Source organism: Stigmatopora nigra, unplaced genomic scaffold, assembly GCF_051989575.1.
Source record: "Stigmatopora nigra isolate UIUO_SnigA unplaced genomic scaffold, RoL_Snig_1.1 HiC_scaffold_25, whole genome shotgun sequence".
In the NCBI taxonomy this organism is placed as follows: Eukaryota; Metazoa; Chordata; class Actinopteri; order Syngnathiformes; family Syngnathidae; genus Stigmatopora; species Stigmatopora nigra.
This window is the reverse complement of record NW_027551604.1, coordinates 3,163,543-3,180,979: the sequence shown is the minus strand read 5'-3', so window position 1 is coordinate 3,180,979 and position 17,437 is coordinate 3,163,543. Positions and strand designations below refer to the sequence as shown.

The 17,437-nt window shown below is 39.4% G+C and overlaps 3 protein-coding genes across 5 annotated transcripts; 2 read left to right on the top strand and 1 right to left on the bottom strand.

The window, feature by feature from the left end:
• Positions 1-268: 268 nt before the first annotated feature.
• Positions 269-3,833, top strand: slc25a44a (solute carrier family 25 member 44a). 3 transcript variants are annotated; one of them, XM_077711328.1, is made up of 4 exons: positions 269-381; positions 1,675-2,367; positions 2,959-3,086; positions 3,629-3,833. In XM_077711328.1, exons 2-4 carry the CDS (start codon positions 1,731-1,733, stop codon positions 3,818-3,820), a joined length of 957 nt encoding a protein of 318 aa, XP_077567454.1. In that variant the 5' UTR covers positions 269-381; positions 1,675-1,730; the 3' UTR covers positions 3,821-3,833. The 3 variants fall into 3 exon arrangements, with proteins under 3 accessions (XP_077567454.1, XP_077567453.1, XP_077567452.1); XM_077711327.1 differs by lacking the exon at positions 269-381 and adding an exon at positions 472-706; XM_077711326.1 differs by lacking the exon at positions 269-381 and adding an exon at positions 723-928.
• A 1,371-nt stretch (positions 3,834-5,204) lies between these two features.
• Positions 5,205-9,747, bottom strand: skic8 (SKI8 subunit of superkiller complex). The gene is made up of 12 exons (XM_077711129.1): positions 9,509-9,747; positions 8,610-8,766; positions 8,340-8,388; positions 8,226-8,253; positions 7,952-8,057; positions 7,705-7,877; positions 7,491-7,639; positions 6,825-6,918; positions 6,658-6,751; positions 5,874-5,966; positions 5,375-5,453; positions 5,205-5,308 (listed from the first exon to the last, which is right to left on the bottom strand). The coding sequence occupies exons 3-12, from the start codon at positions 8,349-8,351 to the stop codon at positions 5,219-5,221; spliced, it is 918 nt and encodes a 305-aa protein (XP_077567255.1). The 5' UTR covers positions 8,352-8,388; positions 8,610-8,766; positions 9,509-9,747; the 3' UTR covers positions 5,205-5,218.
• Positions 9,626-15,580, top strand: crabp1a (cellular retinoic acid binding protein 1a). Its single transcript, XM_077711130.1, has 4 exons — positions 9,626-9,794; positions 12,546-12,724; positions 14,347-14,460; positions 15,402-15,580. The coding sequence occupies exons 1-4, from the start codon at positions 9,725-9,727 to the stop codon at positions 15,450-15,452; spliced, it is 414 nt and encodes a 137-aa protein (XP_077567256.1). The 5' UTR covers positions 9,626-9,724; the 3' UTR covers positions 15,453-15,580.
• Positions 15,581-17,437: the final 1,857 nt, after the last annotated feature.

Here is a 17,437-nt window from a genome sequence, read left to right as displayed (position 1 = left end):
GGTACACTAACTTCATTAGATAATTAAAAATGAATATAAAACTTAAAACATCTCAATACAATGTTGGTGTTTTTTTAACCAACGTTTGTACTAAATCCTTCAAAAATTCAGGCTAAAATGGCCGTTAAAAATGTACACTGCTGACTCCACCTCAAACTATCAACCATTAAATATCAGTTGTATTTTCAGATTATGTTCAAAAAATGAAAGTAACTCTTTCAAAATAAAACTGCAAAACCACATTCCCAGATTTAAGTCTTAAACATTCAGAGGTAAAATTATTATTAGTATAATAGTAACTATATAATTGAGAAATAATTTAAGGATTGCGTTGGTTTGCCAGCTGTGTCATCAGCATTTTGGGGCATCCTTGAACACATCGTGAGTATTATGATAACATATGATAACAAGTATGGATACAGGCAAAACAAATCGGGCGCTGATTTGAGTTACAATTTCTCGTGTTTGGTAATTACAACAATTTAAAAAAAATGTTATTTCATCATTAAATTGTAATAAAACAGTCATATTCAAAGTATTTTGCTTCTTAACATCGAACGATCAGCCAGGAACGTGACAAGTATGGTATTTTACGAGAGGTAAGAAAGACTTGAACGCACCACAAGCGAACATGCCGTCAACTAAGTTAAACAGTTGGAAAATATATTTTTAAAACTCGCCATTAAGAGGAAAACTATTCACCAAGGTTAGTTTTGCGTTTTTTCCCTGTTTTTTCCTCCGGTAAAAAAAACAATGATAAGAAACAATTGAGACGACCTTTAGCCTTCAATTTATCAGCACAGTGTACAGTACAGTTGTAACAACAGTCATGGACGGAAGACATGACCTAGCGTGTCTTTTTCACGGAGGCCGAATGAAAGAATGAGGCGATCGGCAAGGGGAACCGAGATACTGGCCCTCTTAACAGGTTCGTCTTAAAGACTTGTCCGATCCCCATTTGAAATGTTTGCAAAATAAATCGGGAGTTTGTTGATGTCGTTAGCATCGAGCTAAGCTAACGGGTGGAGGAGGAGGCGCTGGGGTTATTTTACACGTGCCTGTCTTCCAAATGAGGCAACATGGCGTGCTTATTAATATTCGCTTAATTCCTACGTGTCATCGACTGATATGGACGTAAATCAAGGATTGGATGCATTTGTGATCACAATACTGGAATGATACTAATAATAAATATGAGGCTTTCAACATGTTGGCGAAAAAAGCAGGAAGTGCTAATGTTAAAGTATCAAGACTTGGTATAAATGACAGTGCTCGGACGTTTGGTCGCCGGTCAAATGGTGACAGAGAGTTTACTGTTGAAACCAGCTCTCAAAATTATATTCATGAGAGAGAATTTAATATCTAAGAGAGAGAGTTTAATATTTAAGATATCTAAGAGAGAGAGTTTAATATCTAAGTACATTTGACCGGCGACCAAACGTCCGGGCGACCAAACATCCGGGCGACCAAACGTCTGGGCGACCAAACGTCCCGGCGACCAAACGTCCGGTCACGGCTGCTGGCCACAAATTCCCTCCCTTGGTGCCCGGACTTAACTAGATAAGTTCCAGCACCCTCTAGTGAGGATAAAGCGGTTCAGAAAATGAATGACTAAATACCTCCAGCACGTACCAGAACTAGTCAAATGACATTTTTGTCTTGTTTTATTTTCAGTTGCCTCGATGTCCACCACTAGTCTTTAGCGCTACGGCACCCCTAGGACTGTCATCATGCAGCAGAAAGGCGCCATCCAGATCATCGAGTGGGAGGACCTGGACAAGAGGAAGTTCTACTCCCTGGGTGTCCTGATGACTTTGGGTACGAGGGCCACCGTGTACCCGGCTAGCCTGATTCGCACACGGCTCCAGGTCCAGAAGGGCAAGGCGCTCTACACGGGCACGGTGGACGCCTTCTGCAAGATCCTCCGCGCCGAGGGCGTGCGGGGCCTTTACCGCGGCTTCATGGTCAACACCTTCACGTTGGTGTCGGGCCAGGCCTACATCACCACCTACGAGCTGGCACGCCGCCACGTATCTCGCCACTCGTCTAGCAACACGCTCAAGTCGGTGGTGGCGGGCGGGGCGGCCTCGCTGGTGGCGCAGACCATCACGGTCCCCATCGACGTGGTGTCGCAGCACCTGATGATGCAAGGCCAGGGCGAGCATAGTGGGCGCTTCAAGGCCAGGCCCAAGATGATGTTGGCCGCCGCCGCCAAGCGCCGGCTCACTTTTGGCCAGACGCGGGACATTTCCGTGCAGATTTTCGCCGCCGATGGATTTCGGGGTTTCTACAGGGGTTATGTGGCGTCCCTGCTTACGTATATCCCCAACAGTGCGCTCTGGTGGCCTTTTTATCACTTTTATGCAGGTAAAATGGCGTCTTTTCATTCATTTTCTGAACCGCTAATCCTGACAAGAGCCACGGGGGGTGCTGGAGCTGATCCCAACTACCTATGGACACATGGGGGGTTATCTGGAATTCAACCAATTGCAGGGTGGCGCACAATTTTTGCTGTAAATTTTTTGTTGATCAGTTTGAACTTATTTAACATATTATATTTTTGGCTGAATAATATGCAGGCTGTGATTGATTTTTATTTTTAAATCTAACCTATTTTTAAAAAAGTACTACAGAAATTAATACTTTTAAAACTAGGAAAAATACATTTAATTAATCTTTAATTTCATGGACCTTTTTTTTTCATTGGGATTTTTTCTTTTTAAATCTTTTAAACCTTTTAACTTAAAAAGATAAATAAATGCTTGTATTGCAAAATAGTGATTTTTTTTAATTGAAAAAAGACCAGCAACAGTTGTCACTAATCTCCCAAATTAGATTAAATCGGACCCACACCAATTAAATACATTAAATACTTAATTTAGTCAAGACCTTGGCTACTCATTTGTACCAAAAACCAAATATACAAAATTGACTTTACCTCCTTGTTTTTGTCTGTAGAGCAACTGTCTACGATGGCGCCCAGCGAATGCCCCCACCTCATCTTGCAAGCCCTAGCTGGGCCCATGGCCGCCGCTACCGCCTCCACCATCACCAACCCCATGGACGTCGTCCGGGCTAGGGTCCAGGTCAGTCTTCAATCCTCTCATTGATCAGGAAGTCATATCTGAAAACACATTTGTGTCATTTTTGCGAACATAACTGAGCAATATTCCCTCAAACTTTTAAGTGCGCCTTATAGTGGTGAAAATACGGTACCTGCTATTTACTTCCAGGTATGAAGCACTCACTACTTTACAGTCACCTCTAGAGCCAGCCATTGTTGATGTTTTGGATGTTTTTGTATACAATCTTGCAGTGGGGGAGGAGCTATATGAAGGAAGATTTTGTAAACTAAGATGGCATCTGCATATTTAACAGTATTCTTTCAGTTCAGGCGTTTGTGTTTTTTTAATATCCGACAGTGGTGGTTTTTCGTTTTTTGGTTTTCTGTTTTTTCCATATATAAGGCGCACTGGATTATAAGGCGCACTGACTGTCTATTTTGGAAAAAATTTAAGACTTTTAAGTGCGCCTTATAGTCGTGGAAATACGGTACTGTGCACCATATGATTGCTGCTGCGCAGAGAAGACCGTGATCATGAGTAATCTGTCGGTTATTGTGGCACAGGTGGAGGGCCGCTCATCCGTGGTGGACACGTTCAAGCAGCTACTAGCGGAGGAGGGCGTCGGCGCCATGACTAAAGGCCTTTCAGCCCGGATCATCTCCTCCACCCCTACATCGGTGCTCATCGTGGTGGGCTACGAGACCCTCAAGAGGCTAAGTCTACGAGACGAGCTGGTTCAGTCCAGACGCTGGTAGACCAGGACAAAAAGGCCTAAAAAAGGAACTTTACCTCATGGCGGAAGCACACTTGGAGAAACGACACACTGCCAAAACATGTTACAAACATGACTAACATGTTCTAAAAGACTTGCTGTACAGTTAAAGACATTAAAAGTAACATTTGTTCGAGGGGGGGGTTAAAATTTGGTTCGATTGCCAAAGATGTCAGCAGAAGAAAAACATGGGTAATTGTCATTGTCTGGATATATTAATAGTTGGAATTGTAAGTATGCTACAATTCAGTTAAACATTTTATCTTGTCAGTTGTTATTGACGTCAAAGGCAGCCAGATATTATTAAGTGAGGCTTATTTAATATTGCCCTATAAATAATAACTTTCAGATTGATTTTGAGGAAAAAATGCAGCTGATTTGTTTTATGCAAGCTAGCCACAGTATTTTCGTAGCATTATTTGTTTGTCACCAAAACATGACGTTTTCAATATAAGAGTATAAATTTCAACCTTTCTAATTGAATGTAATAATTTCTTTAAAAAAAAATTCTTATGCAAAAATGACTGTGGTAAGTCGAGATGTTTTACTTTAATAAAACTATATAAATAAAACCTGGCTAGTCGTGAGACTTTAGCATTTGAGTGACAAGCTAGTTTAATTAGCATTAGCTAAATCATGCTAGTTATTGTATGTTCAAATTGTAGTCATTTCTCTGTACTGAAAATAATTGTTTTAAAGCATAAACTCCACATGGAGTGTATTATGTAATATGGAGTGTATTTTATGTGCCAAAAATGACCGAGTTGTAATTATAAATAGTTTTAAATGAAACATTACTTGCTGTTTAATGTTTTTGAACTTCACCCACCTCAATCAAGGGTGGAAAGGGACAAACTTTGGATTGGTCGCCACCACACCAGCCAATCTTGGGAAAACGAAGACAAAGTAGAACACCTGTGAATATTTAAAGTCATCAATCAAGCAGATTCAAACATAAGAACCTAAAAAACTGAAGTTTAGGATTTTTTGGTCACTTTTCAAAGTACTAAAAATTGCTGTGTTTATCGACACCACAAATTTCATTAATTTTTTTTAAAGAATACATGTTAGATGAATGGAATTTTTGGTTGTGGAATAAAACAGCACTTACTAACTTGTTAATGGATCATCTTGTCAATTTTCTTGAATGTTTTAGTGAACTGGTGGACACTTGTGACTCAATGGAATAAATAAATAAAACATAATTGATCATGTCTAGTGTGATAAATTCATAAAATTCAAGTGAAAATAGAAATCAGACAAAATAAAAATTAAAAAAAAAGCTAAAGTTTATTGAACTGGTCACGAACCAGAACAAAATTGTTCATTAAAAAGAAAAACAAAACAAAAAACTGAAAGAATGCCTTCCCTCCTCGTTCTTTCACATTGGACAGTCGTAAATATGAATGGAACGATCATCACCAGCTGAAATAATTTTGGAACCGTTGCTGTTGTATTTGACGCTCCACACCTGGAAAAGAAGCCATCAGGGAATTGAAAAATTAGCCTACATTAAAACATGGAAAGATCTTCTTACCTGGTCTTGGTGGTCAAAGAATGTGTTGATGCACGCTCGGGAACTGACATCCCACACTTTGACGCTTTTGTCTGACGAGCTAAAATGGCAAATCATTGGAAAATGTCCAAGTTAGGCCATTAATGGAGATTTTAGTTTTGGTTTATGTATGTTTACCGTATTTTCACGACTATAAGGCGCACCGGATTATAAGGTGCACCTTCAATCAATGACATTTTAAAACTTTTTCCATACATAAGGCGCACCGGATTATAAAGTGCACCTTCAATAAATGACATATTTTAAAACTTTTTCCATACATAAGGCGCACCGGATTATAAGGCGCATAGTCAGCTTTTGGAGAAAAAAAATAGATTTAAGGTGCGCCTTATAGTCGTGAAAATAGGGTAATTTAGCTTTAGAATAGACTTTAATGTTTATATCGCTTATTTAATTGGTGTTGAAGCATTAGCGGAGGTTAACTTGGGTGTACTTGAAATGAAAAAATGAAAAATGTTACCTGGAAACAAAGTGTGTGTTATCTGGGGAGAAAGCTACGTTGAGAACCCACGATCCGTGACCGCTCAGGGTACCGGCTAGGTTAGCATGTTGCCTGCAAAAAAATATATATATATAAATAATTTAAAAAAATATTAATGTGAGCAGTTGTTTTTTTTAAGTACCAGAAATGGCTAACAGTGTATTGATCAATCAGTTAGCCACATTAGCTTGCTAGCATTGGGTTAAGGACATTCTTGGTCAATGTGAGTGTACATGTGAGGCATTTTTATACATTTGTAGTCCTCAAATAATTCTAAAGATTAGATTATATTACTTTATTTATGCCATATTCGGGACATTTAACGGTCATAGTCGCTAGAGGGTGAAAAGTGCCTTTTCCATTTTCACCACTTTTGAAGTTAAAAAAAAAGAAAATTTTAAAAGATATTTGTATGCTGTTGCTAATCAATGAGAGGAAAAATACTACTGCAAAAAAATGAATATTAAAACAGTTCTAGATGGAATATCTCAGTTCTGTCATCAGCAGTTTCTATATTTTAGCTCACAGGTTAGCAAAGAGCCCTATACACTCATCAAAAGAGCCATATATGGCTTCCGAGCCATAGGGAGCTGACATAGACATAAATAGGTACTAAGTAGATAAATAAAGATGCTTTCCTGCACTTTGTTGCATTAAAGTGGAGAAGAGTGAACTTTATATTGCCGTTTGATGTATTATTATGTAAAGGTTGCCAGATACAACATTCTAAAATGGTTGAGAATGACCAATAAACATTACTCACACATCATAAATCTTGATGTAGCCATCGTCAGATGCCGTTACCAGCAGTTGTGAGTCGGGAGAAAAAGTCAGCGAACGGATGGGCATGGCGTGCCCTGGAAGAGGATAAAAAACAGGTTTTGATACCTCATATTTTCAGGTACAATTTACCCATGTAAAGGGACTAACCTTCCAGTGTATGGAGGAGCTTCCCAGTTGCGATGTCAAAGATGTTGATGATGCCATCTATGGCCCCGCTGGCCAAATATTTCCCATCCGGGCTCTGCGGAGTGTCACAAGCAATTACCGTATTTTCACGACTATAAGGCGCACCGCATTATAAGGCGCACCCTAAACGAATAAGCTTTTTTTTTCATATATAAGGCGCACTGTATTATAAGGCGCACTGTCAGTCTATTTTGGAGAAAATTTAAGACTTTTAAGTGTGCCTTATAGTGGTGAAAATACGGTAATTGCTATTGACTTCCAGGTATGAAGCACACTACTTTACAGTCACCTCTAGAGCCAGCCATTGTTGATGTTTTGATTTTTTTGTATACAATCTTGCAGTGGGGGAGGAGCTATATGATGGAAGATTTTGTAAACTAAGATGGCATCTGCATGTTTAACAGGATTGGTTCAGTTCAGGCGTTTGTGTTTTTTTTTTATATCCGACAATGGTGGTTTTTTGTTTTTGTTTTTCTGTTTATTTTCCATATATAAGGCGCACTGGATTATAAGGCGCACTGTCTATTTTGGAGAAAATGTAAGACTTTGAAGTGCGCCTTATAGTCGTGAAAATACGGTAACAACCGAGTGGACGGCCCGGGAGAAAAAAATTGAGCGTCTCCTCACGTAAGCGATGCTCAGGATAAACTTCCCCCTAGTGTCCAAAGAGTATTCCTTCTTGCCGCTTTCCACGCCAAAGATGTTGACCTTGCCCAGGTGGCTTCCAGTGGCGATGTGCTTTGACTCGGGCGAGAACGCCACCGTCCAGGCGTCCACTAGTGGCGAAGCGAGACATGTTAGGTTGTGGATACCAAACTGGAAGGAATTTTGGCGGTTTCACCTGGTCCAGCATCTAAAGACTTGATCTGTTTTCCGGATTCCAGATCCCAGAGACGAATGTGTGCGTCCAACGAACTGGAGGCGGCGATGGCGGCGTTGTGGCTGATGTCCACCGATACCACGCCTAGTTGATGACCCTCCAGAGTCCACTGCAGCTCCAGTTTTTCATCAGACCTATGAGTCATTGTCAAAGACAATTTTAAAAAGATATAATTACAATTACATAACATTAGAAATCCAATACTTACCATTTCCATACTTTAACCATGTCGTCAAGAGAGCCAGTGACAATTGTTTCCGAGCCGTCGGCATCCTTTTTCCCCCACGCCGCCGTCCAAATTGCATCATCGTGAGCTGTGGGAAAATACCAGTCAAACCATTAAATGTTTTATTGCCACTAACGATGACAGACCACCATTTTGTGCCTTTTTTTAATCAATTTGTTAGGATTTTTTAGGATTATTTGTACTCAATGTATAACAGCAGGGCTTTATCACATATTCAAAGTGCCCAGATACTCACCGTGCTCCTGTTTAAAAAGAATGCTGTACTGGAATAACAAAAAGATGCATTTTATTATTATTTGTGGTTACATTTGGTAAATGGATATGAATGTTGGGTGCAGTAGTTACTTACCTGGGTACTCATTTTGGATTTTTAACGATGGCGGTCAACAGCTAGCAAACTAAACACGGGAAAAACAACGGCTGTAAATAAATCAATACATAACTTTGATACCTAACTGTAGAGATTATGAAATTGTAATTTACTGCTAATTTATGCTTGCTCAAAAACGATGTGTCGACGCAAGATAGTACAAAAGTTCGTCAATTACGTTATTTACACGAGAGGTAAAAATGCTTAATATTTTGTGAGGATTTTTGAGTTTAATACAAATGTACGTACCTGAATATTACACAAAAATTCCTTTCATAAATTGAAGGAATTGAAATTATTTCACATGCGAGAGGCCATGACAACATTAGAGGAGTGTAACTTCCGCTTTGTCTTCTTCGTTGTTTAGTTGCGCTTGGCGAGTACATTCACTCGCTGAATACTGCCCCTATTGGCAAAGGATGAGAATTGTTTGCTCAACATTCAGCGTTGTACTTTAAAAAATGACATTTGAAGGGGGAAAAAAGCATCTGCAAGAAACAATATTAAGACTTAATTGAAAATGCTAATTACAACAATATTCTAAAATTGGGTTGGATAAAAATGAAGGACGAATTAAGTTATATTAATGTTTACTTATCAGAAAAGGTTCTCATTACTTGTCAATAAAGTTGTCATAATGAAAAAAATTAGTGTTGACATTGTTTATGATATCAAAACAATGACTTTAATGATTTTAAACACTTTTATTTAAAGCGTTAACACTAAATGTGCCACCCACTTTTTTAAGAACCTAACATAACATTATAATTCCACGACTAGTGGATCATATTTGGCCTCCAAAACTTTATTGACAATGTTACTACTGACAAAATCAAAAGTTTGGATTACCAAGACTACAATTTATGTATTTCTACAACTAATCTGCTCATCTTCCCCCAAATAGGGAACTCATTGATGGATGGACAATAAGCCCAATCATAATATGAGAATCAAAATGCTGTGCAATATATAGTCAAGCCTATCCCCTGACCTGAATCTGATTGAGCATGCACTTTTCCTGCTATTGCTGTAATAAAAAAAATACAAAATGTCTTCCAATAAATGTAAAAAAAAAGTGCTATTTTACTGTATACATGTTCATTAGTCCCCAAACTTTTACCCCCTAAAGCATAAACACAATAACAAACCTAATCTTCATTTCCGTCCTCGAACTTCTGAGATTAAAATCTTCATCTTTATGCTCGATGAACATTTTGGTAGAGTCGAGCCCCTGCAGAGGAGGAGGAGGAGGAAGAGGAGGGTGAGAAAGTGTGACATAGCAAGAGAGAGAGAGAGCAAAGCAAGGAGGACTGGATTAGTGGAACAGGTTCTCCGCCCAATTCGCTCCACCTCGCTCAGCAGACATGGCCAACTTTGCCGGCATCTGGAAAATGAAGAGCAGCGAGAATTTTGACGAACTTCTCAAAGCTTTGGGTGAGCTACCCTTCCTCCATTTTTGTGTACACACACAAATGCGCAAACATATCCACACACACCCATACACACACACAGCCGGCTTTTTTGTGGGTAATAGCAAGCCGGTCCTCCGAACAAAATGGCATTGTTTTCAGCGTATTTTGGGAAGAAAACGAAGATGACGGATGATGATGCTGCGACAGTTAGTGGAGGATGAGGATGACGATGGATAAAAAAAAAAAAGCCAGATGCGGAATTTAAGCCTACGCAGAAGTCGGTCGTTTTTAAGCATGAAATTGGTTGATTTTTAAGCCTTTTTTTTAAAGTAGGCCATGCAGAGAGTGTGTTATCTTCGTCCTTTAATAGCTGTTAAGTGATGACTGTGTCGCCTGTGCTTTAAGTGGGTCATTGGATTGTGTTTGTGTTGTGGTGGTGAGGGGGAATGGTGGGGTTCAGAGGGGTGTTCGGGTCCCAATACGTAAATGTTGGGGGACTCGGATACTTGGTCCTGTAGGGAGTCTTTAGGGGAAAAGGGGGTACTGTAAATGTAATTGGGAGTATGATATTGTAAAGGCAGTGGCAATGTTTGTTAAATGTCCAAGTTTGTGGGTTAAAAGCTGGGTTTTCTGGGGGGAGTTGGAAAATGTTACAATAAAGGAGTAGTGGTGGACTTGAGCAAAAGTTTTGATAGCTATTAATATGTTCAAATCAAGGGGTGCTCGGACGTTTGGTCGCCAGTCTTTTGGTCACTTTTGAAACCAGTTCTCAAAATTATATTCGTGAGAGAGTTTAATATCTAAGTAATGTTTAATATCTAAGTACGGTTTAATATCTAAGTACGGCTTAATACCTAAGTACTGTTTAATACTTAAGTACTGTTTAATATCTAAGTACTGTTTAATATCTAAGTACTGTTTAATATCTAAGTACTGTTGAATATCTAAGTACTGTTGAATATCTAAGTACTGTTTAATATCTAAGTACATTTGACTGGCGACCAAACGTCCTGTCACGAAATGTAGGTGATCATTAAAGGAAAAGAACTAAATAAGAATTGGATAATTGATAGGATTATCCCTATATTCGTTCCTGAGTTATCTTGAACTCATGCGGACATTAATTGGAAATGAATAATGCCTACTGAAGGAGGTCAAAATTATTAATGATTATAATCCTGCAGTAAATGGGCTGTAAAACAAGCAATAATTCATCAGGTCTTAATTTTTTTTATATTTAATTCAATTTTTTTTAAAGTATTTTGAACGTGTTTTAAGTATGACGCCCGCCTGTCATCATCATTGGCACTGAAACATGAATATCACATAAAAGCGGCCTGTCAATCAAAAAAAAAAACGTCTTCCCAATTCGGTCCATTAGCTCAATGCTAACACACAAAGCAAAACGCCATCCACCAGCTAACAACTAGCAATATTGACCTTTGATGTCAAATGGCGCCGCAACACACGTATATTTCTTTTTCCTCAATATTCTTACTGCACTTTAGTGACTCTCTGACGATAGTTATGAAAGTCATGTACCTCTGCTATTCACCCAAATTGCATCCTGGGTAACCACCCGGTGGCCACATCATTAGAAAGATGCTGATGGGAAGTGGCAGCCCCCTCTGCACTGGAATCCACATTAGCCATGCCCCCCGCGTGCCCCCCGCGTGCCCCCCATCGCGTTCCCTGGCATCTTTTCAAAAACGAACGGAAGAGTGACGCACTCCGGCAGATGTAGGTTGAGGATTACGGCGCATCTCCTGGGACGCTCACAACAAACCCGTCGCTATGGCGATGCCACGCTCCACCAAAGCTCAATTGTCTTAGAACTCGGCATTGTAGCGGTTTAGCTAGCTTCATAGTTTCAAAATAAAGTTGGAGGAGATTTGAGAGCTTTTTTTTTCAGGTTGTGGACGTAAGTTTTGGGGTTTTTTTTGGAAATTGAGGGTCACCTAAAAACTCACAAGCCAATTCCAGGTGGTATTTTCCTGGAAAAAGTACATGTCAACTTGTGTTAAATGAGATCTGGTTATGTATCTGGTGTCTCCTCCATCTGTTTCTTATGATCCGAGAATTGTGAAAAGAAAACTCGGACTCACGCTGACCTCAGAAAACATAACAAAGAGATGCACCATGACCCATGAATTCAAATAGAGGCCTCCTGTTAATCTTTATAAAAAGGGATGTACGGTAATCCCTCGAATATCACGGCTTCACGACATTGTTTTTTTTTTGGGGGGGGGGGGATTTTTTTTGGTCAATAATATTTTACTAAAAAATAAAAAATATATGTATATATATATATATATATATTCTACTTTGCATTTTTTTGTTTATGGCAGCTATATCTGGGTCTACATTAACCACGATAATCGAGGGATTACTGTACAAAAGTACCGTATTTTATCGTGGCTGGATGTTTGGTCGCCGGACGTTTGGTCGCCGGACGTTTGGTCGCCGGACGTTTGGTCGCCGGACGTTTGGTCGCCGAATGTTTGGTTGCCGGTCTTTTGGTCGCTGGTCAAATGTACTTAGATATTAAACAGTACTTAGAGATTAAATAGTACTTAGATATTAAATAGTAATTAGATATCAAACAGTAATTAGATATTAAACTCTCTCTCATGAATATAATTATAATTTTTATCTGTCACCAAACGTCCAAGCAACTATTTTATGGACAATATGTCCAATTTTTAGACTAATTGAAATATTTTCTTCAAATACCTTCAGTGTGTTGGCCATTACTGACAACAATATCCTTCAGGTGTGAACGCCATGCTAAGGAAAGTGGCGGTGGCTGCCGCGTCCAATCCCCACGTTGAGATCCGGCAGGACGGCCAGCAGTTCTACATCAAGACGTCCACCACCGTGCGCACCACCGAGATCAACTTCCGCGTCGGCGAGGAGTTCAACGAGGAGACGGTGGACGGAAGAAAGTGCAAGGTGACATTTTTCTGTTTGAAAAGAAAAAAATGGAGAATTAGGAGTGGATTTATTGCATTGGCCAGGGACGGAAATCAGGGGGGGTTCCCAGGGCACATCCCCACTCCGGCCCCCGCCTTTAGAAACTCAGATTTTAGGTCTTTAATGGCGGTGAGAGAGTCGGGGAATGCAAAACTACGGCAAGGGAAACAAGTATTAAGCATAATAGTGGTTATTAATTATTATTAGCATGCCTTTTTTCAAAATTTTTGACCAATTTCTGTAAAAAAAGGCGCACCAAGAGCGACATAGATGGGTTTAACAGAGAATCCGGCAGTTTTTCAAAATAAAACAAGAAGAAAAATAGTAAGTCGGCGACCAATCACTCCACATATTATCCTTAAGAATGAGTGTTAGCGTAAATTTTTGTCCTTTGTCTCCTACTGCTCTCTGATTGGCCGGCCACGATTCAACGTTCCCCCTTGCCTGTTGCCCATAGCTCGCTGAGATAGGCTCCAGCACCCCGACGACCATTGTGAGAAGTGATACAGAAAATGAATGAAAAACGAGGAAGGGCTTTTCAGGCACGTACAATCAGCTGAAGCATTGCTAGCGCCCTCACGTTGCACACGGATTAATGTCATGATCCTTGAAATGGATGGGAATTTATCCGCAAGCCCTCAGGGCGGATTGCGATGAGCTACCCAATAAACTTTCTCACCGATAAACTCAAGGAATCTGCTTCAATGTAGCTTTGCTAAACGGGTTAGCGGACAAAAACACTTTTGTTTAGCGTCAATGCTGGGAAAAGGAAAATATGTTGACTATTTCTGGTCGGTTTTTGGTTGTTCACTTTCTATCGAACTGAGGGGATTTTCTTGTTTATGGGATGGGTTGCCAGATTAGGCGCTAGGTGGTTGCTTTCATGAAATCAAATGATTTTCTTGACTTTTTGATCAAACGATAAAATATTGATTGTTCCGTTGTGGGATTTTGGCAGGCTTGAAACCAGATGCGCTCGAATTTAAAGGGGATTAACGGCGGAGTCTCAGTTAATCTGCTTCGGCTCTTCTCACTTCCAACGAGAGACGGAAATAAAGTACGTTGATAGGCAACAGGGATTTACAAGGATAGACAAAAAATAAAAAATAAATAAAAACACGCTAGTCTGACCAAGTTTTACTTTAAACTATAATAACTAGTAATATTCCAACTTTACAGACCGTATTTTCGGAACCACATATCTTCACAAGAGTCATGGGGGTGCTGGAGCATATCCCAGCTAACAGCTAGCCAATCACAAGGCACAAGGAGACAAAGGACAACCAATTATAGCTAAGCTTAATAAACCAGATAGCCTAGCATGCATGTTTTTGGAATTTGGGAGGAACCCGGAGTACCCGGAGAATACTCACATAAGCCCAGGGAAGACATGTAAAGTCCACACAATGAGGATCCACCTGGGATCGAACCTGCCACTCCAGGACTGCGAGGCCGACGCGTTGACCGCTCACTGTCGTGTTAGGGCAAATTTCCTGGAAGATCCCACATAAGCACACAGGAAATGAGAAGGTTGGATGTTTAGCTAGCTAGCTTGTTTGGCTAAATAAAAACTACAAGAGTGTATTTTTATTGATGGACAGAGTTTGGTCACCTGGGCGTCGGAGAACAAGCTGACTTGTCAGCAGACTTTGGTGGACGGGGACGGACCAAAAACCTTCTGGACCCGAGAACTCAACGGCGAAGAGTTGACGCTGGTAAGCTAACTGCTCTTATTGATTATCCTCTTTTTTAATTGATTTGATTCTAAATGATAGGGTTGCTTCATATTGATTAAAAAAGCAATATATATATATATATTTTTTCTACTTTTTTTCCTACTAGTGATTTTGTGTCTATACTAGGAGTGAGCAAACTACGGCCCGCGGGCCGCATCCGGCCCATTCGGCTTTTAAATTCGGCCCGCCGACATTGTCCAAATAAGTTTTTTGTCCACTTTTATTAGTTTTTCGTGTTTTACAGCCCCTCTATCTTTTTTAAATGACATTTTAATATTTCTTTATACATTCCGTTTTACTTGACTTTGTACTTTATACTTTTTACTTCAATGATGAGTAATGTTAATACTTTAGCCCTTTTTTTGTACATGTTTCATATGTACTGTTAAAGGATGCACTTTTTTTTATATGTATCCTATCTTGTCCTGACCCGGCCCATCTGTCAAATTTTTAAAGTCAATATGGCCCCCGGGCCCAAAAGTTTGCCCACCACTTATCTAGCCTGCAAATCGAACTAAGTTTGACACCCCTGTACTATCAGGCTTCTTAAAACAGACTCCGCCTCCTTTAAATTCCAGTTATGAAAACTTCCACATCTCCAGAGATTTACAAAATCTCCCCCTAGTGGTCATACCCAATTATTTTTGCGGGTAAAATCCATTTCGTCATTTGACGGCCTCAGAGTGAACCTGGCGAGGATGTGACCTCGCCGAGCGACGTCCATTTCGACACCAATCGTGTCCATGTCTAAATATTTAAAGACTGACTGTAATCAGCTTAGGGAACACAACGGGCCGATTGTGCACTAAGTGGGACACATTTACATACAATTTGCATGTGGTTTCTGATTGGTTGGCGGTGGATGGAAAAAATACTGTACTTGGAATACTATGGACTATAGATTATACTTTTTTTTGCAGATTTTCGGGGCCGACGACGTGTTGTGCACCCGCGTTTATGCGCGGGTGTGAAGTTCAGGGAAAAACTGCATTTGGATTTCCAATATTAAGATAAACAACGACAATATTTTCGTCATTTGTCATGTTCGGTGATGGGCATTATTTTCAAGAATAAAAAATTAAAAATATTTCAAAATCCATGTTCGTGATTCTGTTATTGCTAATTGAGAAAAAAATGGTGGCATTTTAGGGGGGGGCGCAGTGTTTGATTAAAAAAATTGACCACTGAAAAATAAAATAAAAGCTCTTATTATTTGATATTGCAATTAAATGTATTGCTTTTAACAAAATAAACACAACAAGGCATTCTTTGACCTAATTACTCAAGTTTTTTGATTAAAAAAAATAAAAAATCTAATTTTTATAATACATTTTACCACTGAAAAATAATAAAATAAAAAACATGCTCTTATTATTTAATATTGCAATTAAACATATTTCTTTTAAGTTTTTGATATTAAAAAAATCACATTTTTATAATACATCTTACCACTGAAAAATAATAAAATAAAAACATGCTTTTGACCTAATTATTAAAATATATTAACAATCAAAATTAAAACGAATGAGGAAAAAATACTGTGTATAATTAAAAAAACAAATATTAAGTATACATTTAAAAAGTAACTATTTATATTTTGTAAAAAAAAGCCTTTTGGCTTCTTCTCACACAGGTCGAACCACCCCCCAAAAAACGCTTCCTGACAAATAGTCCTTCCTTTGAAAGCCTGTCAGCTCTAGTAAATAAATGAATCGTTTTTTTAGGGGGGGGATACCCCCAACTCAGTCGCAGGTGCACCCCACAAAAGTCCCCCGAAAAGCCAGAAGAATACAGCACGGCATCAAAAAAAAGCGCGTCTCTTTTCCTGCCAACTTTTTTCTTTTCAGTGCTTTGGCCGCCAGTCGGGGGTCCCCCCAACCCCAGACAAATGTGTTCCGCCGCTGACGTTTCACCCGTTCATCCGCGCATGAGAATGACCGCCCCCCATTTTGTTTCCTCCCCACCTCGGCTGTGAGAAGCAAAAAAAAAAGGCGCTGTAGTCGCACGTTAATGGACGGACGGGCAACGGCTGGCGGTGGCTCAATGAGGGCATTCTTTTGTTCCGAGGGCCCCCAAAGCCCACCTCTTGCCATCTTTAATGAAGGGCACCCACATTTGTGTGGGTAGACTCACTGTCCTACTTTTGATTGCGCTAACCAAAGCACATTTTTTTGAAAACAGTACTTAATGACTGGAAACTCTCATTACATGGTCAGCCATTTTGTGCCTACCGAGAATATGTTGACATTAATGAATAAACGTCTCCAAAACGTGCACTCAAATGTTAAAATTGTTATTTTTTTGTTTGTCCAATTTAGTATCAAGATTAATTAAGTCTTATTAATGTTTTATGCTTATTAAGTCCACAGTGAGTGTCATAATACTTTGTGTACATTCGGCTAGCTTATATGCTAACCACATAAGCTAGCAAAGTTCCCTAGCATACATTTTCCAATTGTTTTTCCTTGCAAAACGTTACCAGGTTTAAAACTATTCATGTTAATGTTACTATACATAAAATGTCAAAAAACGAGCTGGTGTTTTAATGTTAAACATGTATATTTCATCATAATTTAAAGTGTAAGCCCACATAATGACAATATTACTGCTAAATGTTAGCAACAAAAATAACCCTGTTTGTATTTGTTTTCTTCTTTTGTGGTGTTTGTCATTAGGTGAAATATAAAGGAAAAACTTACCGTTTCTTTAGTTTTCTTGAAATGCTTTCGTTTTCTTCTTTTCAGGAGGCAAATCATGAGTTTTTATGTCCTGAACATGAAGTATAAAATAGGTTGTCATTTTAAAAGTGAAGAAAAACAGACCTGAGGAAGACATTCTTTAGTAAATATCGTTAACGGTCAACAGAGAGAATGCAAAAGAAAGGTCACATTCTGCCAAGTGTGCGTGTCTGTCACATTTAATTACCCATCATGCTTTGTGGCTCCGACATCCCCAA

Bases quoted from the DNA above. Each gene is read 5' to 3' on its own strand.
- slc25a44a (XM_077711328.1), top strand. From the start codon at position 1,731: ATGCAGCAGAAAGGCGCCATCCAGATCATCGAGTGGGAGGACCTGGAC. The intron at 2,368-2,958 runs GTAAAATGGCGT...TTTTGTCTGTAG, and splicing joins TTTTTATCACTTTTATGCAG to AGCAACTGTCTACGATGGCG. The intron at 3,087-3,628 runs GTCAGTCTTCAA...ATTGTGGCACAG, and splicing joins TCGTCCGGGCTAGGGTCCAG to GTGGAGGGCCGCTCATCCGT.
- skic8 (XM_077711129.1), bottom strand. The intron at 6,752-6,824 runs GTTAGTCCCTTT...ATCCTCTTCCAG, and splicing joins GCTCCTCCATACACTGGAAG to GGCACGCCATGCCCATCCGT. The intron at 5,309-5,374 runs GTAAGAAGATCT...CTTCTTTTCCAG, and splicing joins TCTTTGACCACCAAGACCAG to GTGTGGAGCGTCAAATACAA.
- crabp1a (XM_077711130.1), top strand. From the start codon at position 9,725: ATGGCCAACTTTGCCGGCATCTGGAAAATGAAGAGCAGCGAGAATTTT. The intron at 9,795-12,545 runs GTGAGCTACCCT...AATATCCTTCAG, and splicing joins CGAACTTCTCAAAGCTTTGG to GTGTGAACGCCATGCTAAGG. The intron at 14,461-15,401 runs GTAAGCTAACTG...TTTTTTTTGCAG, and splicing joins ACGGCGAAGAGTTGACGCTG to ATTTTCGGGGCCGACGACGT.